At 40.6% G+C, this 25,810-nt stretch overlaps 2 protein-coding genes across 12 annotated transcripts; one reads left to right on the top strand and one right to left on the bottom strand.

The window, feature by feature from the left end:
• Positions 1 to 1,276: 1,276 nt before the first annotated feature.
• Positions 1,277 to 19,148, bottom strand: CCP110 (centriolar coiled-coil protein 110). Of its 9 annotated transcripts, XR_014886764.1 has the most exons (16): positions 18,993 to 19,148; positions 17,916 to 18,063; positions 16,567 to 16,695; positions 14,700 to 16,326; positions 13,567 to 13,691; positions 13,253 to 13,427; positions 12,289 to 12,428; positions 11,848 to 11,964; positions 11,471 to 11,572; positions 11,128 to 11,244; positions 10,963 to 11,042; positions 10,350 to 10,412; positions 9,416 to 9,475; positions 8,782 to 8,864; positions 6,079 to 6,209; positions 1,277 to 3,584 (listed from the first exon to the last, which is right to left on the bottom strand). XR_014886764.1 is itself a non-coding variant. In XM_085237396.1 (15 exons), exons 1-15 carry the CDS (start codon positions 19,004 to 19,006, stop codon positions 3,532 to 3,534), a joined length of 3,033 nt encoding a protein of 1,010 aa, XP_085093522.1. In that variant the 5' UTR covers positions 19,007 to 19,148; the 3' UTR covers positions 1,277 to 3,531. The 9 variants fall into 9 exon arrangements, 8 of the variants coding, with proteins under 8 accessions (XP_085093522.1, XP_085093528.1, XP_085093527.1 ...); XM_085237396.1 differs by lacking the exon at positions 6,079 to 6,209; XM_085237402.1 differs by lacking the exons at positions 6,079 to 6,209; positions 18,993 to 19,148 and adding an exon at positions 18,844 to 18,968.
• On the top strand, positions 18,549 to 25,357 carry GDE1 (glycerophosphodiester phosphodiesterase 1). 3 transcript variants are annotated; one of them, XM_085237420.1, is made up of 6 exons: positions 18,549 to 18,679; positions 20,099 to 20,274; positions 20,825 to 20,930; positions 22,092 to 22,184; positions 22,802 to 23,013; positions 23,320 to 25,357. In XM_085237420.1, exons 2-6 carry the CDS (start codon positions 20,168 to 20,170, stop codon positions 23,465 to 23,467), a joined length of 666 nt encoding a protein of 221 aa, XP_085093546.1. In that variant the 5' UTR covers positions 18,549 to 18,679; positions 20,099 to 20,167; the 3' UTR covers positions 23,468 to 25,357. The 3 variants fall into 3 exon arrangements, with proteins under 3 accessions (XP_085093546.1, XP_085093544.1, XP_085093545.1); XM_085237418.1 differs by lacking the exon at positions 18,549 to 18,679 and adding an exon at positions 19,238 to 19,492; XM_085237419.1 differs by lacking the exons at positions 18,549 to 18,679; positions 22,092 to 22,184 and adding an exon at positions 19,238 to 19,492.
• Positions 25,358 to 25,810: the final 453 nt, after the last annotated feature.

Below are 25,810 nucleotides of genomic sequence, written 5' to 3'. Positions count from 1 at the left end.
AAGCGGAGTTCTTATTTTTAGAGGAAACTTTTCACTTTTGGTGCAAGTGTAAAAATCAGAGAAGTCCTGAGCATAAAAAAAGAAATGGATTTGCATTTGAGCCAAGTACTTTTTTACTATTAACTTAGGAGCTGATAGCTTTCAGCTATTCCCTAAAAAAGCCTTTAGAATATGAAGCATATCTATGATTGTGGTTTAGGAATTTTTCCTCCGCCCATCAGATAGGTCAGCAAGTCAGTAAGATTCCTCAGGCTGCCTAAACTTCCCTGCTCCTAGTCCAACTCATTATTTCAAACAGAAATAGCAGAATGACAGTTGCATATAAAGGTATAAACTCTTTGTAAGTGGTTATTCCTGGAATCCTCATTACATCACCAAAAGATACTGTGGATCAACCCCTACTATTAAAGCTACCACACACACTGCAGCACCAACTAGCAGGCGATACCTGGAAAAACAGGTTTACTATCTCAGAACTTCTCTCTCTGATGGATTTTTGGATGAAGTCTGCCTTAAGTATAAGCAACAAGGTAATTCAGAACAGCAGTGCAGTTATGTCAGGCTATCATTAGAAGCTAAATTGTTTTGGTAAGCACCCCAAGTATTCAAGACTTGGGAATGCTACCAGCTTGAACACAGAAGTGCCCATACTGACACTAGTACAAGTTTTCCATTACTACTATTTGGTAGTTTGATTAGTTTTAATATATCAGTAAATATACAGTATATACAGCTGCCCTGGATAGCACTGGTAACAGTTTTAAAAGCAAGTGACTCATACATTCCCACAGCTCTCACAACACATCAACATACAAAGTGAGTTCCTCTAATGACATGAGATAGTAGTGCTGGAAAACAGGGAACTGACAAATCCACACAAACACACAGCACAGCTGCTTCCCAAAACGACACAGTTACCACCGGCAACTCTGACAGATACCAAATGGAAGTTCCATTGTTGGCAGAAACAATTGAATTCACTCCACAGAAATCTCTGTGGGACACTGCAGCACCCCCAGCCCGGCCCCAGCAGCCGCCGTGCTGCAGGCCAACAGTGCCACCCCCTGGGCACTGCTTCTCCTTGCCCACTCCTTCCTCTGAATAAGGAGCATCAAAATACCCAACGTGATCTTATCAAGCCAGGAGCAAACTGTCCTAAACCAACTTTCTTGCTTACCGAGGGGAAAAAAATAAAAACACAAAGCTCCAAAGAACAACCTTATTTTACACGGCAGGATTTTTCAACCCACAGAAACAATTTAGAAAAAGGGAGGTCTTTTTAAAGATTGCAAGTTTATTGTGTAGTATGCTTAAGTAAAAAGCAAGCCTGGTGAAAATGGAAAGTACAAAAATAAATACGCTTTTATGATGATATTACAACCACACACAAAATAAAGTCAGATAAAATTAAATATGTATAAATAAACATAATAAGTACAAAACCAAATTCTGGCACTTGTCAAGAGAAAGGCCTCATGAAAGTTCAAACAAACAACTTGCAGTACAACACCTTGTTACACAGACCAGAAACATGCTGGAAGTAAAAGAGGTTCAGATGTGAAACCTGGAGGTAAGCACTCACGTTTACTAACACTACTTTTATATCAACACACTGCCTATTCTAACAATACTTACAGTATATAAAACACCCTTTAAATACACCAACCTTAGCACTGATACAGCCACAGCAGGCTTTTGTGTCACCCATGACACGGGTCACACTCTGTTCTTTTCCCTCAGATGTTTTCCACTCCCATCCTATGATTATCCAAACACAGGAAAGGTGGGAGCCAAAGCAGACATTTGATAACTGCTGAATTAGCAGGAAACATCTGGCATTTTTTGGATCGCAATTTTTTTCTTAAAAAAAGAAAAAAAAACCCCACCAAATTGCTATGAGGGCAGCAAGTACTTTAGTGGTGTAAGCTTTTGCATTTACACCAGCAGGGAACGCACCTTAGAGCCACAGCAGAGCCGCTAAGCAGCATCCACCTCCAAAGCCTTTCAGCAGCCTTTTGCCTCAGATTTCTAAGTATACAATTTGGTATCACCTGTTAGGAAACATTTAGCACTGCCACCAGCTGTGGAAGACAGACTTACTGATGCAACTCACAACTACCGCCACAACCAAGCCAGCTAATCCACCATTGTCCCTAAAGATACTCTTTTCATCCAACTGTTAATGTTCTTTTTTTTATAGTGGTTGCAAATTAGGTTATTGATCACACTTTTTTCCCCTCATATCAGTGAGAAAATGTTACACAGGCCCCACTGTGTTGCACTGTTTTGACACTGGGAAAAAAACAAAATGACTTCACTTTCAGACGATCAGTTTCCTAGCATTACTCTAACAGAAAACCAAAAAACAGTACTGCACAGACTGCAACAGCCAAGCTTCTCTCTATTTACTTCTAATGTTAACAACCTACCCTGTCTGAAAGTTGTATCCCTAGAGACGTAAATAAACAAACTTCCAGACTTATGCTCCCCTCAGGCTGAAGCATAACACCCATCAGTATGATGCCCATATTTTGCCTTGATCATCATCTTTCAGTGTTCCATTTTCTTAAATATGGGTGTTTTTTGTAGGATTTTGGTAGGGATTTTCTTCCCCTTGAATTCAGGAAACATGATTTCATTTCAGTATAAGAGATGTTAGATAATGGTACAAGAGAAACTGCTTAGAAAAATGGCAACTGTCATAAACGAAACATAAGGCATATTAATTATTATTATAGACAATTGTGTGCAAGTCTGAAATGGTAAAACAATTAAAATCTTGCCTTCTCAAATTTTTGTTGAACATGTGCTTCTCTGCATCCGGCCCAAAAGCTGTTTCCATAAGGAAATGCCACAGACAGCAAGGAATAAAAATCCTAGGACACCCAGCACAGTGGTTTGATCTATCACATGTATAAATCTGCAGTTTCTATAGAGAATGGAAGTACACCTGTCTGGATCCGTGTCCAACTCAGCACAATTGCAACAAATTGAGGCCATTAATGTGTGAAGTGATGTAACTGCATTCACACAAATACATTCACAACAGCTGCTGACAAATTCAGACTGAAGAATTCAGTTTTAAGGGATTTTTTTTCCTTGTGTAACTGCTTTAAGTATATGGTGAGAAACTAAAACTGTATGTGCGTGACTTATTATGGTGGCAAACCATACAGAGAATTTGCCATCTTAAATAATACAAGAATCGTGTTGAAGATACAAAGTTAGAACATACGATGTCCCAAATTAACTTAATGATGCTCTGTGGTCTTACTTGAATAATATTATGAATCTTATACATGTACACTACTGCATACACAACTTATAACATGCAATTTTCACACAAGGTTAGAGCTTTACAGCTCTTTATTACTTCAATACGATTGCATTAATATGTCATCCTCTGGAAAAGACAACGCTGGCTTATCATTTCAAAATATAACTATGCATTCAAGAGATGAAATACATGGATCAGTGCTGAGAATACCATCATTAAAGAACAGCCTGTTCATCCTAGTGAGTGCTGTCGTCTTAAATTGTCACAACATTTGGCTTCTTTCTTTGGGTTCTTCCTGCATATGCTCCTAAAAACAAAAAGAGAATTTTACAGTTGATAATATTGACTTTTGCAATAGCAAGATTACCCAACAGAAATAACTAATAATACAACATTTTAAGGCATTATTATATATTTAGTATCTGCTTTTAAAAGGAGTTTTCCTTGTGTTCCATTTGAAATGCCTTACAAATGCTTAAGTAAAACAGGTTTTTAAAACTACTTATAAGTTTGCAAGTAACAACATACTATAGAACACTTCTCAAGGAAGAAAATAGTCATTTTTCTGCTACTCTAAAACATCAACAACTATAATTCAGAAGTTTTAAGATAAGTCTGTTTGTAATTTTACCAAGACAATATGATTAAAGTAATTTCAAAAATGATATATAAATATCAATTTAAAAATACAATACAAAGTCAAACGTTTAAGACGAGTTTTCCTTTTCCACCTCCCCTATGAATAAACAAAGAGAAGTTGAGACAGAGCAAGAATAATGCAAAGCATAGGAAGTTAGCATTACAGGTTTGTCTTCCAGTTATTTCTAATTATCTTCACTCTGATTTCTTGGGACATTGGCCTAAACTCTATTCCTCAGACATCCAAACACACAGATCTCTCTTCTGTTGCATCTGTTCTTCCATCTGCACAGCAGCTGCCAGTTTGAATAACATCAGCATCAGGATAAAGGTGCACAGAATCAAAAGGGAAGCAAGTGTAAGGCATTGGCAAAATACAAAGTTCCTTCCCCTCACACATAACTCCTTTCCTCCTTCATCATGTGATCCAGCTTTCTACGAGCAGCTAAAAATGGGAAGAAGTCCTGGCTAAACCTGAGAAAGTGGGCTCCAGAACTGAGAAATGGACACAGCGAGGTGGCCAAAACAAGGTGCACCTGTGCACAACAGCGGCCTCGTCTTCCTGCAGATCTCTTACATGATTTAAACGAGGATAGGGACCAAATCTTGCACTCACCACACCTTCTTTATAGTTTCCACTTGTCAAAACCTCTCTGGTAGAAAATTACAGGAACTGTTGATCGAAATTACTTTGCACACCTTAAATTACATTGCATCAGGCATCCTCCTTTGAGAGCTATAGCTATCTGGTAATGTTACTGATAACTACAATCATAATAACTTAACTGTTAAGCCTAAAGGGACCTCAACAACCTACGAAAAAAGAGTTAAAAATACATGCCAGAGAATACTCAAATCTTAATAAAACTGAACTGTCTTTTCAAAGGAACAGTAGGTTTCCATATGTTAACAAACACAATCAGAATTAGAAGTTCAGTACAAATAACATCAGGCAAAGGTTGTATGAAAAGAGAGCTACTTGAGAAAATAAAAATCTCTCCACATGTAACAAACATACATCTTTAGAAAGGCATATTACACTATGCATAGCACAAGTTTCTTCCAGTAATAAGGGTTTAGCACTGCAGGCTGCTAGGAAGTCACACAATTCAGCATTCCTTAGGTTCAAGCAGTTACTGAGTGTCTAGCAATGAGAGCAAACATTTATACAAAGCAGTGAACATCACATCACATGGTGCAGAGCAGTCGAAATGAAAGACAGCCACGGAAAAGAAAGTTTTCAAGCAATTAAGTGAACATAACAAAGTAGGTGCTGGTGCTTTTTAGAATTACCAGTTCCTTGCAGTGGTCACTTACAGGTGCCCAAGAGCTGTGTTCAGCACAGTGCAAAGCAGCTTTGGAAATGCCCAAGAGACCTTACCATCACAGGAACCCTTCACACCTGAACACTGTTTCCTACTATACAAAAAGGAATTCTCAGTGGCCCAACACTCCTCAGTGTTGTATTCTTCAGCTCACCTGTGATCCCACACAATGAACCAGGATGACAGGTATGATGGTTTATTAGTGATTTAACACTACTCTTAATTCTCCTTGTGTGCACTCCCAAGTCATATAGAAATGTCACATACAGAAAATAAGGGTACAATTTTTACTATTAGGTAATAAATAGGTATATTTCAAGTCAGTTTCCTCCCTCCACCCACCAGATAACTAAATCTTATAGGAATTAAGTTTTTTTTTTTTTTTTAAGTTACACGCGAGTTTAATTTTACATCAATTTATCCTTCTCTAAGATAAGCTTCATTTGACTACTGAAAAATGTATATACTTATTAAGCTACTGTACAAAGAATTAATCTATTTAAATACAGAGAGAAACAGACAATATAGGGAACCTAGACTAGGAAATTAAAGAAGTCAGCTTTACTGGACACAACAATCACCCATCATTTTACTGTGCCAGGGCAAACAACTTCTCTTCTCAGTCATGTAACCACCCTGCTACTCACACACCACAAACCTGATGCCCTCAGAAGCACTGTGTGAAACACCAGTGCACTTGGCAGCACGCATTTCTCACACAGGCATCTGCTCCCTGCTCAGGCTGGACAAGCACACAGGAAAGATCATGGCTCAGTACTGCTACTGCCCAAATACTCTGTGCCTAATGCCCCACTATAGCTGTTACTGAACACTTACTCAGACTGGGCAGAAACAAACGAGGTGGGTAAGCACAGTGGCAGCAGCAGGCTGATCTCAATCATCTTCTTTGCAACACCACATTAAATGCCCTGCTTAGCAGAACTTACTACAGACAGAGCTGCTTTGTCCTATTAAAACAAACAACAAAGATGACACTACAGTTTCATTAAGTTTTTTCTTTAGAACTGAACCTGGTTGAAGGGGTACAAAACACAAAAAGTAAATTCAATAATCACCTGCAGTTCCTAAGATAAAAGCCTTCCTGCCAGAAAACAATAATCAATGAGAGTATTGTCAGAAGTACAAAGCCCTTTGTCAACAGAAGTTAAAACAGAAAAATGCAGCTGGATACCTTCTGAGGGCATGTCTCATGTCTAGTTTGAATGCATGACATCCCAAATAGCTGTATACTACTTATCCTTCTTCCTTCTCGTCTCTCTGTTCTGCTCACAAAGCAGTGAAACTGCTTCTGGCACATTCTTGGCAATACCAGACAAAGTATGCATGGGTAGGCCAGTAGCCACATACAAAAAGAAGATCTGAACTCACTCAGCTGGTGAAGGGGATTTCTGGACAAGAAGCATTCCTCAGGAAGCAGCCCAAGTCCAAGAGAAGCTCTCCTTCCAGTGCCCAGCCCTTCTCTGAGCTGGCCATCTCGGGGAGAGGGACTCCACCCTTCTCATCACCTGGGGAGCACAGGTGCAAACAACACCCTGTGCTCCCTGGGCAGCCACAGCCCTTCCCCAGGTGCTCAATCACAATTCAAGTTGAGACCTCACAGTTCCCTTACCCCTCTAACAAGCACAATTTAACTGGGAGTCAGGGGCAAGTAAGGACAAGAAATGAAATAGAAATGCTCTGGGTTAGGAATATTGCTGACTGGCATAGTTACACACAGAAGTAAGTCTCTGGAGGTGAGCTGGAACCAGATGATCTTTGGGATCCGTTCCAACCCAAGCCATTCTATGAAGCTATGATTCTGTACTGTCAAACCTCTGCTCTGAGTCTACATTTTCTGATTTGTGCAAGTTCTACTAAAAGGAGAGAAGAATACACATTTATTTAGCATTCTGTTTTATTTATAAATTGACTTAAAATTATAGTTTCTGTCTATAGTTTCAGACAGAAATTGCTGCCTCACTACAGATGACTTTCAAGAACCTCTCTAGAAAAGGTTTCTTGACTAAGCCCAGATTTTTAAAGTTGCTAACAAAAGGTTTTAAAAATAAACAACTGTTCAACATATTGCAAAGTCTTTCACTATTCAAATTTTATCCATAAATAAAGAAAAGCACATTCCATATAAAAGTATTCAACTGAAGGTATTTCTCATTATGAGAAGTTATGCAGATTTCTTTCACACCAAGCATTCCCTGTCTAATAATTTCAGAATGCATTCCTACTCATTTAACACAGCAGTCTAATCTATTTATAAAAAAAAAACGTGGAAGTACTGGTATTATACCCCAGTACACGTGATGTCCAAACACTAACTGAAGTTATGCTGTACAGTCATAGCTATACAGCATATTATTGATCTATTTTAAGTTCCAAGATAATCACTAAAGAAGGCATTAAATAGCTTTCCAGTTATTCAACAAACACAATTAGAAAGGTAACGAGAAATTTAGAGATTCCTTCCATTACCTACTATCAACTATCATGACTTGGATAATTACAGCTAAGGGAAACTCAGAGACTTAGCAAAGCAACACATATATGGCCAACACAAAAGATTGATAGAGAATGTTTTAACTGGATGTCTGATGTCAGATTGAAACGTAAAAAATATCATATATCATTATAGATTCAGCATCAATTAGATGAGATCTGTATGCCTTCCCCAAAAGTTAACTCTAAACTTGATACTGCACATCCTTGCACTACTATTCTCCTACAACTTTAATACTCTAAGTGGAAGAGTTGATTGTTTTTGTCAAACTTGTAGATAACAACTGCCTTACAGATAATTTTGTTTGCTACACTTACATTACTTACATAATATTCTTATATTTCAGGAGAGATTATTTCCCATCTTTGGTAATTTTTCAGTAATGTCACTGAACATGCAACTGAGTAACTGATTGTTTCATTGTGTTTTATTCTCTTCATGCCTGTGCAGGTTTAAAACATAGAGGTTTGGCACTACTATTAAACTTACTTATTAAAAGAGTAACCTATCAGTAATCTCTGTATACAAGCTCAGGAATATTCCATTTCTGAATCTGTCTCATTAAGGTTCATGCATTCTGTAAGATGCTGCAGAATAAATGTCAGTTTAAGACTATGACAGTGGAATGCCCACTGGTAAGTCTTTTCAAACTATCCTATCTTCAAAACCAAGCCTACTGAAAGGAGAAGTTATACACGTACAGAAATACGATGACAGTATGATTCCAGCCCACTAGTTTGACTACTGTTAGTTTCCCAAGCAGTTACAGTATTTCCGGCAAAACTTTTTAATGGTTGGGCATCTGGTGAGTGAAAGCAAATGAGCTATAAAGTACATTCTATATACTATGTTTATAGAATCTTAGAGTGGATGGTGAAGTTATCAGCACATGTCCAAAGAGACAGGTTAGATTTAAGACACAGCAAAGCAGGTGCAGAAGAAAAAGAAAACAAGAAATCCCCCGCTTAGTTTTTCTTGACACTGGCAACTTATTTACTATACGATCCAAGCACCAGTTTTCTACACACCTGAAACCGCCTTGTTAGACACTCTGCTCTCTGAGGCCTTCTTTCTATTTTGCTCAACCCCCTTCATTGAGGTCTTAGGGGTTCTAATTAAATATAAAAGAGTTAATAAGTCACTTGCATCAAAGCTGAAAGATTGTATCCAACAACATAAAGACACTAGCAAACTGTTAGGCATGAAATCACTTTTACACTGTCCTATATAGTATCCTCTACAATTCCTAATGAAATTAATACTTAAGAAGATACAGTAAATAGGAGAATATTTCCCCATGTACATATTTTAAAATCTCTGCTCAGGAAATGGATTCATTTCCAACACTGTGGCATTACAGCCTGTACTTGAAAATACAAACGTTTCATTAAGGGGAAGCAAAGCTTCATGGAATGAGTGTTACAAATACAAATGTCAAAACAGTGTAAATGGAGACAATACACAAGGAGATGGTAACACTAAATAATTTTCTTGCAGTGTAAGGTACAATAAAGCTTTACCACTCTCTCAAAATACTGTAAGAATCATTTTGCCTTTGAACAACAGTTGTACCATTAAATGTAAGTACTGTGTAGAAATTAATGTGTTCTTGCATTTTGCATTTACTTTTAACCTTAGGCTAGGAACATGCTGTGTCCTTACCCTTGTCTGCAAAGTAATCTATGAACCGGGGCATTCTGTCCTTGATTTGGTTGAAGTACACTGTCAAAACACAATTTCTGTTAGTACTTTCTCCCTCCTTTAAAAAAAAAAAATAAATCTTAGAAAAAATATTAAATTATGCATCATCTTCCAAATAGCAACTTTCAGAATGGCTAAGAGGCTACATAACACAGATGATGTATGCAAAAGTGCCAGGTATTAAAATTCCTGAATGAAATTACTACTTTCACTTGTTCTTTAAAGCAAAGAAAGCAAAAAAGCACCCATAAAAAGCTTCCCTCAAAAGTGGCTTGGGTTCATAGTCATTGATAAAGACATACAGGAAAAAAAAAGCATGTTGAAGCATTTTAACAAGTCATTGAAGACTAAACTGTATAATTAGATAGCACATCTTCAGAACTATTAGGTAATCATGGAATAAGAAATGTTTTTAAGAGATGCCAGGTATCTGACTTGTCATAGCAGAAAAAAGACTCAGCAGTAAGGCAGCACCCCTCTCTTAACAGCAAGTACTGAGTACTGTCATTTCTGTGAACTAAGTTAACAACTGCACAAACTAGGAGCAATAACTTTTTTCCAAGAGAGATACACACTTATTTTCTGACAGCTTTCTAAAGTGAACATTTTATATTATAAAGGCTGTTAAGAAAGGTACTAGTGTCAGAAAGTTAAATAGTAACAGTGTATCTGAGAGAAACCTGGAACCTGAGCATAGAGTTAAAGAAATAAATAAATTATTTTTGAACTGACATTGAAAAGAATAACTTTTTTCTAGCTTTTTCCCCCCAGCCCTTACCAAGTCTGATTTCATTCCTGTTATAAATTGAGCAAGCCAGTAACACAGATCAAAGGATCCAACATTCTAAGACAATTCTTTAAAAGAATCACAAGGTATAAAATAACCTTCACTCACCGGCTCTCAGGACTTCTTTGTTTTATGACTATTTTTTTACTAGGCATTCCCATTTCTGAAGCCCTAGAGAAACAACACCAATGAAATATAATTAAATTACAAAATCATCATGTCGTTCTTACATGAAAATAGTACGAGAAAAACAGCAAGAAAATCTGCATCTGCATGTTACACTGCCATAACTGTTCTACAGATTACTGCTTTTTACTCAGCTGTGTTGCAGGAGACAGATAATGCCTGCCACCATCCCAAAAACACCCTCAAGGAACTCTACCAATGACATCTCTTGCTAAGCACTTTGAAAAGATTGATAACATACCCTACAAAAATCTACCATAAGCTGAGTGATCAAAACAGGTATCTTGTACACCATAAACACATCCCAGACCAAACATTTTGCTCACAGAGACAAGAAGTCTCTCAAAAGTTAAACTCAACTATCACAAGTGGTAACATACTACACACCTGAGAAGGTTTTTTCATTAATACTTCCTAAAAGATATATTATTTTGCAAAGAAGCTGTTTCCACAAAAACTTATTTTCAGTATCTCCTACTCTTCCTCATCATCCTATGGCCCCCTCCCCTCACCACAAAAGGAGATCTGCACATACTTCATGTACTTTTTCCTATCCAGAGATTTCTGCGTAGCTGTTGAAAGTGTTGCTCTCTCTCTTGGACTCTTTACTTTATCCTAAAAAAGATCATATTCAGGCTAAAGTTAAGATCTTCTTCCTTAAAATCTTAGAACAGTTTACACTCTCTTGCCTATAACCCACCATCTGCCTGAGCATCTTCTCTTTACGAACTTCACGATCATGACGCAGAATGTTCATTCTTTCTGATGCCTCCATTGTGAAAAATATGTCATGGATATCATACAGAGCAGCTCGAAGCTGGAAAGAATAGTTAAACACTGAATAAAATAGCTTAAAAATCTCTCTTAACATGTCAGGAGAAAATGGAATATTTTCATTACAGACGTAATTTCAATTTGTTCCTTTAAACAAAGCCCCCATGCACATTTTATCAATTTATGTTAGTACACACAAACAAGTAACTTCTTTTTACAAAGGCAGAATACCTAGGAAAGCAAAAAAAAAAAAGTTTAATTTATATCACCTGAGCCATTACTCTTTCATGAAGGGATGCATCTTGTGCTGAAACACTTCCTCTTTTTAATGGGGCTTCAGACTGAAAATTTCTTATGAACTCCATAGTATCCTGGGGATGAGGGAGAAATAAGATGAAGCACCAAACGTGACCCTTTTCAACCAATGAATCATCATAAACTGTATGGATAGGGCTGGTCATCTTTGTTTGACTTAAACCTTATAACAGTAAGCAATGCACCACTCAAACGTGTTCATGGGACAGACATGCCTAAATTCTTCTGAATGCAGAAAATACATGATTTCATGATAGGAAAGAAAAAAATAAGAAAAAAGAAAAACCAAAACAGGAGTAGAAGCCACAGAATGTAAAAATGCTGATCTTACTTTTACAGTCTGCTTGAGATGTTTCAGTTTCTCTGTCTGTAGGAGCCGACGCGTAAGAAACCCCTTTGCCACAGCAGTTATCTTATCAAACTTCATTTGTATCTCTGGAGTGAAAATCTTAAAAGAAAATAAGCATTTTCTAAACATTGAATAAACAAAGCAAAATATTTTTTTCTTAAATATCTTTAATTACATTTCTGATATTTCTTAAATCACGTGATTCAAGTTTTGAAGTAAGAAACAACTGTTGATAAAAGGTAAAATGTATTTTGCATTTTGCACAAGAAAAATACACCATACAGTTCTACCACGTAATCTAAGTTGATATAGGAAGGGACATGGAACTTCTCTGTGAGATTTCCTACTGCACAGCTACTAGAAAGTTACCAGAATCTTACAAAAACTGAAGGTCTTTTTAAGCTATATCTTATTTTTCCTTACCTGGGTCCACCTGGTTTTGATCCTGTTACTTGGCCTAGATACTGAGGTTTTTAGAACTCCGCTGCCTGATGGTCCCCAGAGAAAGAATGAAGTTTCACTTGTTGAAGTAAAGGTGTTAGGTGATGTAGCATGAGCAAAACCTGCACACACAGCAGAATGCACAGTTTAACACACAGATTTTTGTCCGTAAGGAATAGCAATGTGTGCAAGTACACACACAGTCATTATGCTTGTTTAAGAACAAAAATAAAGCAGCACTGTGCAAAAATAACAAAAACCAAAAATAAAATATCAAGCACATATTTAAACATTAACTTAAGCTGCAGTCAGGAAGTCATCTTGGCATTCAGAAATTGAGAGACTTCCAGTTCTTACTCGCATTTTAGATGATAGTATATATATATTGGAAGAAAAAATATCCAGCTACAGCATGAAAAATCACTTGCTTAATATTAAAGTTGCTATACAAAACCTCATCCATAAAGTATCTCAATGAAAGTGGTTTTGAAGTGTTTAATGCTGCTAACATAGATCCTAAAAATGAATCATAAATAATCAAAATCATATAATTTAGCAGGTTTACTCTCAAAGTTCCTCTGCTCTTCACCTGCTAAAACACCAATTTTCCATTTGTGTTTGTTGAGAAACAGAGGTTAAAACCAGCAAGGAAGAACTCCACACAGAGGGAGCAACGTTGTTTGTATGAAGTCAATGAAGGAAAAAAGCAATCGAATATTTAATTCATTTCAAAGCAAAATTAGCTGAAAAAAAAGAATGGGAAAAAAAGGAACAAGACAACACACTTTCATAATTTTATGGAACAGATGAGAGGTGGCCTAGGACAGCAGCACTGCCTTTATCAGAACAGCAGGGCAGCTGGTACAGTCAATACTGCAGAGCAAAATATACCACAACATTTGATCTGTATTCTACCCTTAGTTTAGTTTTAGCAGTCAGTTTTTACCAATGCTTGTAGAGTTTGTGTTATGGATTGTTTCCACTTGAGACTGCACACTTTCCACTAAGCCACTTTCACTTTTTCTCCACTCCAACTCCATCCTGCTGTTAATATTCACTTTGGAAATTTCTATTTCTGTTGTAGCGATCTTCTTTCCCTTTCTCTCCTGTTCCTCCAGTTCCTATGAAAGAAAAGTTCAATTGTAAGACTGCTTTTCTAAGTCTGCAAAGCATCAGAATGTGCATTTCAAAACCAGCTGGGTCCTGACAAACTTCAACACACAGGACTTCAGCTCAGACTTTTTCCTCTTTCTGCTTTACCTTCTGCAATTTCTCCTGCTCTCGCTCTTGTTCTGCTATCAGAATTGACAGTTGCTGTGCATGCTGTTCTTCGAGTCTCTTCCTCATTTCTTCAAAGGCCAGCATTTTTGTCTTTAAAATCTCTTCTGGGAAGACACATGCATTACAAAGAATCAAGCATTAAACATTTTATACGTGATCTTTTGTCACAGATATACATGCTTCAAAAGAGTAATTTCCATCTTCAGTAAGAAGGACATTTTTTATATCAAGTTGCCATTATACACTGCAAAGAAGCTTATCAGCTACAGCAGTCCTTCAGAATATTTGCACATTGCTCTTTGTGGGATAAGCACGTGGATGGCACAGCAGTAACACCAACAGAGCCTGTATTAAAATAAGGACGTAAAACATCTGGATCTGGGAACAGCATACCTGCAGTTGTTGAGGAAAATAAAATTATTTTTGCTTGACTTGATAGACACATACAAACGTAACACAGTCTTGAACTCAAAGAAAACAGCTACGTAATGATTTGCAACCTTGTTGTTAAAAGGTATTTTCTTTTAATTTACAGAAAGCATCTTTCATTTTAGTAGTCTTCTTTAAATCTAATAGAATAAGAAATTATATTCTCAGTAAAACTAAGTTCAAATTTCTACATTCAAATGAGAACTTTTTTTTTTTTGCCTAAAATTATATCCCTGGGAATAAATACCGAATCCACAGAATTCTGAGAAACTTTTCATCTGATGCTTCTTCATAAATTATTTAATGAAGTATTTGTGACAGAGAGCTGTAAGACTTCTTTCCATCAGTGAATTCTAAACGAGCAATCAGCCCATTCTGCTGCCGGTAAGCACAGCTCAGGTAGCAAGCTGGAATTCAGAGCTGGTCATTAATTAAAAATTAGAGAAACAATGAGATTACTGAAGAAAGAAAGATAATTGACACAATAACACTTTTGATATATACATACTTAGAATCACCAACGATTATAATATTTTAATTATAATTTTACAACTATAATAATAATATTAACAGTATAGCATTACTATAATAAACTTGATTATAATACAATATTAAGAAATAATCTTTTTTCTAGATCTCTAAACTGAGGAGTTTTAAAAAAACAAACACAGGAAATCTTTTACCTTTTGCCATACTTGAATCAGGGGCTGCACTCTTGGTAATGTAAACTGATGTCACGGGATATTTCTGCTCCTGCAACCATTGCTTCTCTTGTTCCTCCATCCCAACTGTTACAGCACAGGGGTTGTTATCTTTCTGGCAGTTGTCAGTGTCCAAATCAAGTCTACGTTTTACCTTTTCAAAACTGTTTTCTAGAAACTGTTCATTTGCTGGGGGAACACTTGGAGTGTCCATCTGCTGGCGCACACTCTTGCTCTGCATTAGCAGTGGGGATGGGCTTTCTACATCGTAAGATTTATTGAGTTCTACAGGAGATTTCGTATTTTCTTGCAAACTCGACGCTTTGGTTTCATTCACAGCTAGGAGTTTCTGTGTTACTGTAGACTGACTGATGGAAAACGGCTCATTCAGCTTTGGACCTACAGTACCAGTCTCTACTTTAGATAGTCCTCTGTTGTCCATCACTACCTGTCCTTCCCCTGCAGCAGACAACGTCCCTTTGCCTTCTGAGTGCCCAAAGGAATGTCTGTTTGGTTTGCCAACCAGCAACCCATCAGAAGGACCTGAAGAACTCCTGATGACACCAGGAACTCTGCTAGGGCAAAGCATACTGAAGTCCATCATGAACTTTGGCACTGACTCAGACACATTATTTTTATCAGCAATATCTTGCATAATTAAATCCATTGCTCTACCCTTGCCTTTGGGACTTAATTCGTAAGCATTCACGGGGTTGTTTATAACTATGTGTCCCATTGATAGAGGCCTTGGGCGCCTTCGGTGCATTTTTGGACTCATGCTTGGCTCTGGGCTCGGCAGTTTGGTATACGACCCTGTGAGGCTCCTGACAATGCTACTGCCACGGTCAGTGGTGGGAGTATTCTTCAATTCTTCATCTGAATCTGAATCCACCAATGGGGGTGTTCCAACTCTCATAGGTATATCCACTTTAGAAAAACTGGATAAAGTTGACATACTTGTATGAGTAGAGGCACCCTGTATATGAGTATTTGATTTATTAAGACAGGGTTTATCAAGTGGCAGAGCAGTGGAATTTCTGCCTGTAAGTTTCGCTCTCTCTTTCACAGAATCCGACGTTTTAACTGCATCATTTTCTTTATCTGAATGGCTTTCATTCATACTCTTCTTTGAACTGCTTTTTGAGCTACGCCTACTTTGCTCTTTCTCTATGTACTCCCTAGACTTTTTCATCAGATTCTGAAGACTCACTGCATATGGATCTTGGACTTCCTTGTCAGATGATGGCACTCCTTGTCCCTCTTGCTTTTGGAAAGCAGGGGACACAAGTTTACTCTGCACACTGTCAGGAGACGCAGCCCTTGGACAAGGTACGTCTCTTGAGAAGTGACTCTCACTTTCCTTTGAAGGAACATTTTCTTCTGCTGGTTTACCTACTTCTGTTGCATTTGACATCACTTGCTGCATAGAGTCTGATGGCAAAAGCTCTTGGCTTTTTTCAAGCTGCACAGGACGATGCCTTTCAGGAGAACATGACAAGTTGGCATCTGACAAAGCTGCGAGATCAGTTAAAGCTTTTGAGTCTGAACTGGGGCAGGTATTCTCAGCATCCCACGTGTTCACATCACTCATACCAGATACTTTCCTGTTCTGCAAGTAAAAATTGAAAAGTATCACATAGTTTGGATGAAATCTCTGATTTCCAGATTACTGCAAGTCTTACTTGTACTTAAATGAATGCTACCTTAACCTTAACTGAATGCTGGTTCTTGAAAGTTAACTGTTATTAATTTCAGGCTTATATTAGTGAATACCTAAACCTCAGCCCTTTCTTAAAACACACATAAGGAGACGTTTCCTTTAAAGCTATGAAGTTTGTCCAAGTCCTACCTGAATGTTTTCTAGAATCTCCTGCACACGATTCAGTAAGGCTCTTTTGTGGGAGTTCTGTCTCCAAGTCTCCAGATCCAGTGCTTTCTGTCGATACTGCTGTATTTCCTTTCTCTTTTCAAAGCTCAGCTGCAGAACAGAGTGTGAGAGACAAAATTTATACCACTAAATGCAAATTTTATATACATATATATATATATACACCCACCTATGCTGAAACTTGGGCACACTTTAATTGACAGATTCTTTCTAACCAAATACTTTTTTTTTTTTTAAATAAAGATACACAAAATGCTTTTCTGGTACATATGCTAACAATTATTAATTTAAATGATTGTTTATAAAAGTTTGTACAAACATTACATTCCACAATACCAACTTCAAATGATACAGGACTGCAGAACAGGCCTTTCCCAGCTCTCTATTGAGATGTGAGGATGTGGCATCCTGCAGAGCACTGTGACCAATCTTCTCACTTGCACTCAGCCTGATAAAGTCTATGAAGCTTGCACTTGCCTTGTAAAAGAACCTGTTAAAATCTGAATCAGAAAATCTTCCAAATTGCAACCTGAGAATATGCAGTTTGGATAAAATTCAAAACTAAATCTACAAAACTTCATCTACAAAAATTGGTTCTCCAAAGTCAAGTAGCTTCTACTCAGATTAGACATTTCTTTTACAAAACCTGAAAGATCCACACACTTGTAGATGAAAAATATTACAATCCAGCATTCAGCCTTCAACGTATATCCTCACGTTGGAGACTCTGTTAGGAACACTCTCCGTTCATACTTCCCATCACCAAAGCAAGGAAGTCAGCTCCATTATGATACAAACTATCCACAGCTTTCTACTTGGTTCTATTCCAATTAAGCACGGAACAACTTAATATAACTGATGAACTTGTGAACTATATTTCTAGAAATTGCAAATACATGCAAAAGAAGTTTTAATTAAAAGTCTTTTAACAACCTCAGTATTTGCTATTCCCACTATCACATTATTCACTTTTAAACAATCTCACATATTATTCAATGCTTGGGGTGTCTATGTGCTATTAGACAAAGCCAAGCACAGCAGTAACATTCACCAATTTAACACTGCAAATATTTTCACTCTCCTTACAAAGACAATAAATATCAAGAAATGAAAGCAAACAGGCATTGCAAGAAAAATAAAATAATTACTCCTTAAGCTTGTAAAATTAAAGATAGGGATGTTTAGAATGCGGTAAGCAGAAGCCAGAATACAGCTCAAATGGAGCTGTACCTTCAGGACAGTCGGTACACACAGACATCAAGGCCAACAACAGCACAGTTAACACGGCAGGGAAGAAAAAAACGCCTTACCAGAGGGGAGAGCACTGGAACTCCATGGAATTGAATGAGGGAGACATTTCTGTCCAACGCAGCGGGCGAGTTTTCTCCTTTTGTTGCCTCCTGGATTCTGGACAGATGCTTCTTACAGAATGTTTCATAGTCCTCCATTTTCACGCAGCTAAACAGGACGGATAATAAACATATCCTATTGTACTTCCAAGACCACGAAAGAAAAACACCACAACCAATTCCACCTTCAGTTCTGAATCGCCGTTATCTGGGAAACAAATCCCACATTAGATAGCTCAATTAATCGAGCCTTTTTCCTACCATCAGCAACAGCGGCAGAGCCAGCTTTCTTACGAATTCTGCACAGACCAAGAGCACAAAGCCAGCCCCAGTCACAGGCACGCCGTCAGGACGGCAGCGCTCCGTGCCTCGCCCCCGCGAGCCTGCTTTCCCATACCAGGATCACAGGCCAGCCCATCACCGACAGAACAAACCAACAACAAACCAACAAACCGCCGCAGCTCGGCGTCGCCAGGAGACCGAGGGACGGCCCCGAGGAACCCAGCCCCGCAGGCCCGGCTCCGCAGCCCTCAGCCCAGCTAGTACCGCCCCGCGCCCGGCCCAGCAGGGGAGAAGCGCCCGGTACCGGCGTGGGGCGCGCAGCCCGGCAACCGCCCAGCCCCGGAACCACGGAACTACGGAACGACTACGGGCCCCGGCGTGCACCGCGGCGGGCGGAGCGGCTGAGGGACGCGGCTGCGCAGTGCGAGGAGCGACCGGAGTCGGTGTGTGGCGTTCGGAGCGGCCGAGCCGCCTCTCGTCGTGACCGTACTGCTTGCCTGCGGGCTGTCAGACAGCCGCCATGGCGGACAGGCGTGTGAGAGCTTGGCGGGCTGGGGCGGCACGGCGCTGCCGGACACCGAGCCGACGCCGGCCGCAGGCGCGTTACCTCGCGCGTGAGGCGGGAAGCGCTCGTGGCTGCGCCCGGTGTGTGAGGGGCTGTGAGGCGATGAGCGGCTGGGTCAGAGCTGTCCTCGCGCCAGGCGTAGCTCCCGTACCCCTTCTGTCCTAAAGCCCTGGGCTCTCTCCATTCCTAACCTTCGTGCCGCCATCCGCCCTCGCCTGCTGCTCCTCGCGGGACCCCCGGCCGGGTCGCCTCCTCTCAGTCCGGCGCCGTGCGGGGATTGGCCGGCGCGACGGCTGCCGCGCGCTGGTTGGCCGAAGGCGGGAGAGCGGCGGGCCGCGATTGGCCGCCGAACGCTCGCGGGCCGGCGCCGCCGCCGGCGCCCTCGCTCTGAGGAGAGCGCCCCCGGGCCTGGCGCGCCGGCTGTCGCGGCGTCGCCATGTTGTGCGGCGGGGACGCGTTGCCGGGCGCTCTGACGGCGCTGCTGGGCACGCTGCTGGCGCTGAGCCGCAGCCCGGTGCTGGCGGCCCTGCTGACCGCGGGCCCCTTCCTGCTGCTGCACGTCTTCAGCCTGGAGCCCGCCTCGCCTCACAGCGCGCGGCGCGTCCTGCGGCCCCACGGCGCTCCTGCCCGCATCGCGCACCGCGGCGGCGCGCACGACGCCCCCGAAAACACTTTGGCGGCCGTCCGACAGGTCAGCCCGGCCGTGCCCGCCGAGCGCCGGGGGACGCGCAGGGCCAGGGCCGAAGTTAGGAGACGGAATTGCCGGGCCGTCAGCCTGACCTCGGCGTGGGGAAGGAAGGTCGCGGAGCGGCTCGTCTGGAGAGCCGGGCGTCGGCCCGGCCGGCGTTCGCTCGCGAAGGGCGGATCCTGCGTGACAGGGGAGCTGTGCGCGTGGGCTGCGCTCCTACGTGGAGAGCGCCCTCAGATTGCGGGTGGCGCCAAGCTGGGAGGAAATGTCGATCTGCTGGGGTAGGGAGCCCTGCAGGGAGGTCCGGACGGGCTGATCGCTGAGCTGACACCTGGGGTAAAGCTCTACGAGACCGAGCGGCGGTCCTGCTCGTCGGTCCCGGCACTCCGCGCAGTGCTGCAGCCTCGGGGCGGTGCTGGAAGGAGGAGGAGTTCGGGGGTGTCAGTTCAGATATCCACTCATCTATAAACCTGCGTTTGTTTTTAACACCAAGTGTACAGAAAAGAACATTAATAGTTTATTAATTTTTAGCAGAATACAAATGAGTGATAGCAGTACCTGCATTAATTCTGTAAAGATGCACTTTATGTGATTTTTTTTTCTTTCAAGGCAGCTGAAAATGGAGCAACAGGTGTTGAACTGGATCTTGAATTTACTGCAGACGGTGTTCCAATCCTAATGCATGATGAAACAGTAGAAAGGACAACTGATGGGTCTGGAAGATTGTGTGACCTGACTTTTGATGAAATTAGGAAGCTTAATCCATCTGCAAAACACAGGCTGTGGTAAATAAATGTAGTGCAGACTCCTTAGTGGTACAAGTAGCATCTTCCCGGGCTGTTACTGGGAAGGTAATCACCTGAGCCACATATTGAGAACTTTTGCAGCTGCTGTCACTTAATCAGGAATAATCTTTTGCTGTGTGAAGCTGCTTCTAGATATTCACTATGCCTTGCTTATTCTGTGAGGATCTGCATTTCTATCTCAGTGCTAGGGAATGCTATCAAAGCAGGAGGAAGCGGGTGGTCAGCATCTGGAATTGAATGCAAAGGAAAGGAGGTGAAAGACTGAGACCAGTATTTTAGTGGGGTCAATAAGTAGGCATCAAGTTAGACCTTGAATTTGGAAGGATAGAGCTGTGTGGTTGTGGGATTCTGAGGGAAGAAGAGAAATCCTTGCATCAGAGAGCTGCTGCTGCCATTGCTAGTGGTGCTTAACCCCTAATGCTAGTGTCTCTCTTGACTGTGCTTAGGAATCCTTAGGAAACAGTTCTGTGTAGTTGGGGATGTATGTGTGCATCTTGACTGTGTTTCAGTGAGTTCTCTGTTTCTACAGGAGCAAATTCCAGAATGAAAAGGTACCAACTCTGAGAGAAGCTGTAGTGGAGTCTTTGCAGCACAATCTTACAATCTACTTTGATGTCAAAGGCCATGCAAATCAGGTACCACTTATTGTACTATAACCTCTTCTTTGGGTTTTCAGCCTTTTTTTGTTGGTCTCAAGCTGGTCTCTGTGGTACAATGCCTTCTCTAACATGACTGAAAGTGGATCTGCTGTTTGCATCACCCAAAGCTGGGCTGTCAGAAATAAAGACAGTGTGTTCCTTCATCCCATTCCTTTGTCTGGGAAATGGCAATTTAAAATTCGACTGACTCATGGCTACTGAGTTCAACATCATCACAACAAAGCAAAGCAAATTCCATGCCTGTGCTGAGGGAACCCAGAATCTAATCTTCAGTTCCAGCTAGGGATCCCAGTCATCTTTAATTTGTATTATTGCAGGCAGATACAGGTGAACAGTCATAAACATTTTATGCAAGTTAGTAAAATATGGAAATAAATTATTTTTTCCCTTTGAACTAAGCCTTACTATGTCTTCTTCACATTTTTTTTTTCTATAATCTATTTAAGGGTATTTCAAATATGAGGGCAATGAGTAACATTCTTAAACAGAATCATAATCATAGAAAGACAAGATGGCTTAGGTTGGAGGAGACCTTAAAAAATAAGGTAGTTCCACCCCCTGCCATGGGCTGGGTTGCCAGCCACCACATCAGGCTGCCCAGGACCTCACCCAACCAGGCCTTGATCACTTCCAGAGATGGGGCAACCACAGCTTCTCTGGGCAACCCGTTCCAGCACCTCACCACCTTCCTAACATCTCACCTAGATCTCTCTTTTAGTTTAAAACCATTCCCCTTTGTCCTGTCGCTATCAGACCATGTAAAAAGTTGCCCCCCTGCAGCTTGTAAGCTCCCTTTGAGTACTGGAAGGCTGCAGTGAGGGCTCCCTGGAGCCTTCTCTTCTGCAAGTTAAACAAACCCAGCTCCTGCAACCTTTCTTCACAGGAGGTGCTCCAGCCCTTTGATAATCTTCGTGGCTTTCTTCTGGACCTGCTCCAACAGAATGACTTCTGTTGCAAAAACCATACTGGCATTTGTGTGATAATGCTATAAAACCTTTTTTTCTCCCTTCCTCTCCATTTCAGACTTGCTACACAAGACAGGAAAGTGTTTTTAAAGAAATGAAATGACTTTGCAGCATAAAGTAAATATTATGTGTGTCTGTAAATATAACATCTGTGTGTATCTCTAATTGGCAGGCAGTTGATGCCCTAAAACAACTCTACCTGGAATTTCCTCGTTTGTATAACAGCAGCATAGTCTGTTCTTTCATGCCAGATGTTGTTTATAAGGTGATGTTTCCTCAAAGTTTCTGTAACTTTTAAATTCTGTCTGGGAATTTCAGTAAGGATATACAGCTTCCAAAATACTTTCGGGTTGCTGAAATTGCAAAAACATTAAAAACAAATGAAGCGTAAATCCTAAATCTACTGCATGATCTGATTAGATCACACTGTGCTCATTAGATGCACGTATTCTGAACCTACAGTAATTCCCTCTGTTCTGAACATTATGTAGAAATAAGTACACTAGTAACCAATTAGGTGTCCGTGTGCAAGATAGCAGTTAAATAAATATCATCTTTTGATGTAAACACAAACTTTTCTTACCACAGCTTTTTAATTGTTGTTGTTAAGGCCATTTGTCATGTATTTTATTCAGTTTCCTGAATGTTCTGTTCCAGCATCACTGTTATGATTTTTATGTAAGAGCAGTTGCTTATTCTGTACAGATCTAAGAAAAAAACAGTCCAATATCATATAACTTTCTAAGTTACAAAAGGACCTGGGGGGAAAAGGGGAGAAGGATTCTGATACAGCTGCACATTCAAGCTAGCAGTTAGTATCTAACTGCTCCCAGTTTAATGCAGGCTTTGTGTGCATTCATCTTTTCTGCTTGGACCTTCCAGATGAGACAAGCTGACAGAAACGTGGTAACAGCTCTAACATACAGACCTTGGCAGCTGAGTCACTTCGGAGATGGGACACCTCGCTTCAGTTCCTTCTGGAAACATTATTTCTATATGATGTTGGATGTCATTCTAGATTGGAGCCTACACAGCTTCTTGTGGCGATTATGTGGGGTTTCAGCTTTTCTCATCCAGAAAAATTTTATTTCTCAGTAAGTGCCAAAGCTCACTGATGTACTGGGAGGCCAGATCTATTGGTGTATGAGGGTGGAGTTAAAACAATACACGTTAATCATTATCTTCTCTCTAGAATTGTGTAAGACTGTATAGATAGTTTCTTTACTGCATGCCATTTTATTCTTTAAGCCTCTACTTCTTACAAGAAGAAAACACACAAAAAATGACATTTTGCAGAAGATAACACACTATCATTCCTGATGGGCTACCAGTGTAGGACTGAAACTCAATTTTAGTCTCAGTACTGTCTGCCTTAAATACTATGTGTTTGTTCCTTACAGAGATTATGTGAGGCACTGGTCCTCAAAAGGAATTCAAGTGGTTGCCTGGACAGTGAACACATTTGCAGAAAAAATGTACTACGAAACCATCCTTGAATCCAGCTACATCACAGACAGCTTGGTGGAAGACTGTGATCCTCATTACTAGGCCTTCTTGGGACTCACCAACTAACAGAAGCTGTCTTACTCAGGTGTGATTTACCAACAAAAGCAAACTGACTCTTCCTTTGCTTTGTTTAGTCCTGGTTATAAAGTCATATCAGCCATTCTTGATGACGTACTGAACAGTCATCATCCTTGATTCTAATACTTGAAAGTTTGTTCTATCACTGTAATAATTTGAGATTATTTATGGTATCTTAAAAGCATCTACATTACTGTTCTGAGAACAGTGGCAAAATATGGTGCCAAAATAGAGGGCAGGTATATCTCCCTCCTCCTTCATGGAGAGATGGCTGTGCTGCATCTTGTAGAAAGTGCAGTCATGTTTTGGTAGGGCAAGTCCTTGTGCTACTCAGTTGTTGCAGTCACTGATTCCTTATTTGGGCACTGCTGTGTTCCAGCTGATGTGCCACACAATACTCTGAGCACTTTGTGTTATGCTGTAGGAAACCTGCATTTAGCAGCAACAGAACAGCAGATTGCACGGATCACTGGTGCAGGTCAGTACACTGCTTTGTGTATAAATGTTCTTGATAGTGCTCCTCAATTAGAATTAGAATTATATATCAGAGTTAGCTGATATTTAAAACCAACTTTAAGAGGCAAATGATACTTAAATAAAATAATCAGTTGTAAGTGAAAAGAACTGTGACAATTGTCACAATGAAGTTCAGACTCCTAAACTAGTGGTAGATCAACTGCATCTTCTTCATGTAGTGCAACAGTACTCAAATGTGCAACCTGCCTGGCACGTGCTATTTGTAGCTTTCCAGTCTGGTTACAAAAACACTTCTGTTTGTTTCAAATTCTGTGAGATGTTCTGAGGTGAGGGCACGTGCTCTCTCCTGGATGATAGCAGCAGAGGCACTTAATACCACAGTGATGAGAAGATCAAATACATTCTGGAAATAGCCTCATACCCTAACCCCAGTTAGGAATAGAGCTGCTCCAGGTGCTGCCACATGGACAGTGGCAACAGCATTCCAGTGTTTTGGGTTTTGTTTTGTTTTTTTCCAAACAAATCTTTGTTCTCTCAGAGAAATGCAAGCATCATTAGCCAATTGCAAGCTTCTACAATCGGCTTCTGCATGCTGGGGTGGCTTTTTTCTTTTTATCTTGAACTACACATAAGCACAAAGAAAATGGGAGTAAGGGCATGTAATGCTATAATGTGATGGAAAGTACAGCAATGACAGCATAGTAGCAAAGTCCTAGGCTGCAGCAAGTGAGGATATGCTCAGTGCAGCAGCCATGGACACAGAAACAAAGGAAAGAAGCTGCTTACCCTTGGAAGGCCTCAGGTAGCAGGAATTGCCAGTGAGATATCCTTGCCTCCACTGCCAATCCTTAAATGAGGTCTGGGAAGGCATGGATCCTGGCTCCACCCCTTCCAGTCACTGGTGTGCACTGCACACACCTGAGCTCCCATGCCTTGGCCCTGCCTTCCCACCAGGTGCACCATCCCTGGTTCAGGCTGTGACTTACCATTTCTGCTACAGGGGGCATGCTGAATTCCCTGATGTATTTTTCCTATCACATCATTCATCCACTACGTACTGCAAAACCAACAATCTCGGTCTTCTGCTTTACATGCTGTATGATCTGTACATTTGTCACGCCTCCATCAAGTTTGCGGCCAGCCCTGAGTGCCAATCTTTATGTTTACTGCTGCGTTCTGCAGTTATTCTCTGGGCTCTGCTCAGAAGAGCTGCCTTCACAGCAAGGAATCCTTTCTCTAAAGGTCTCTTCTTCTTGTTGCTGCTTGGGTTGCTGGCACAGTGGAGTTACTGTCTTTGCTGCCTGTACTATTCACAGCCAGACTCCACAGCTATGCATGCACAAACAGAATAAAATTCCATCTCTGGTCTTGAGTGTATGTTTTGTCCTTTCTTTCCTGTATCTTTGGTGACCTGTTTTCTGTTGTCCTTAACACAAACTGTAAGCTTAAGGAGCAGATTTACCTTTTTCCTAGGCACTTTTGTCCAAAGCAGCTAGGGAAGAATAAATAAACCAGGCACTAGTAAAAGGCTAAAAAAGTAATACTTTTTTTTTTAATTAAAGCTTATTAGCTTTAATTGTGGCTATGAATAAAAAGAAGCGAGAATCACCTTCAGAAGAGTCCTTGTTGTATTACTTCCAAGCTGGACAAGTTGTCACAACCTTTTTGTCTATAAGGGGTGGTTTTACACAGATGAGAATTTTTATAAGCAATCATTTTTATTTTTTTTTTATAAGAGTTCCTCAAGCTGGTGTTGAACAATCGTAACAAAGTCTACATAAATGGTTCAGAGAAGGGCAACTACAACAGGATTAACATAATCATTCACAC

Source organism: Meleagris gallopavo, chromosome 16 (assembly GCF_905368555.1).
Source record: "Meleagris gallopavo chromosome 16, MGAL_WU_HG_1.1, whole genome shotgun sequence".
Taxonomy (NCBI): domain Eukaryota; kingdom Metazoa; phylum Chordata; class Aves; order Galliformes; family Phasianidae; genus Meleagris; species Meleagris gallopavo.
Note: the sequence above shows the minus strand (reverse complement) of the source record. Positions and strands in the feature narration are given on the sequence as shown.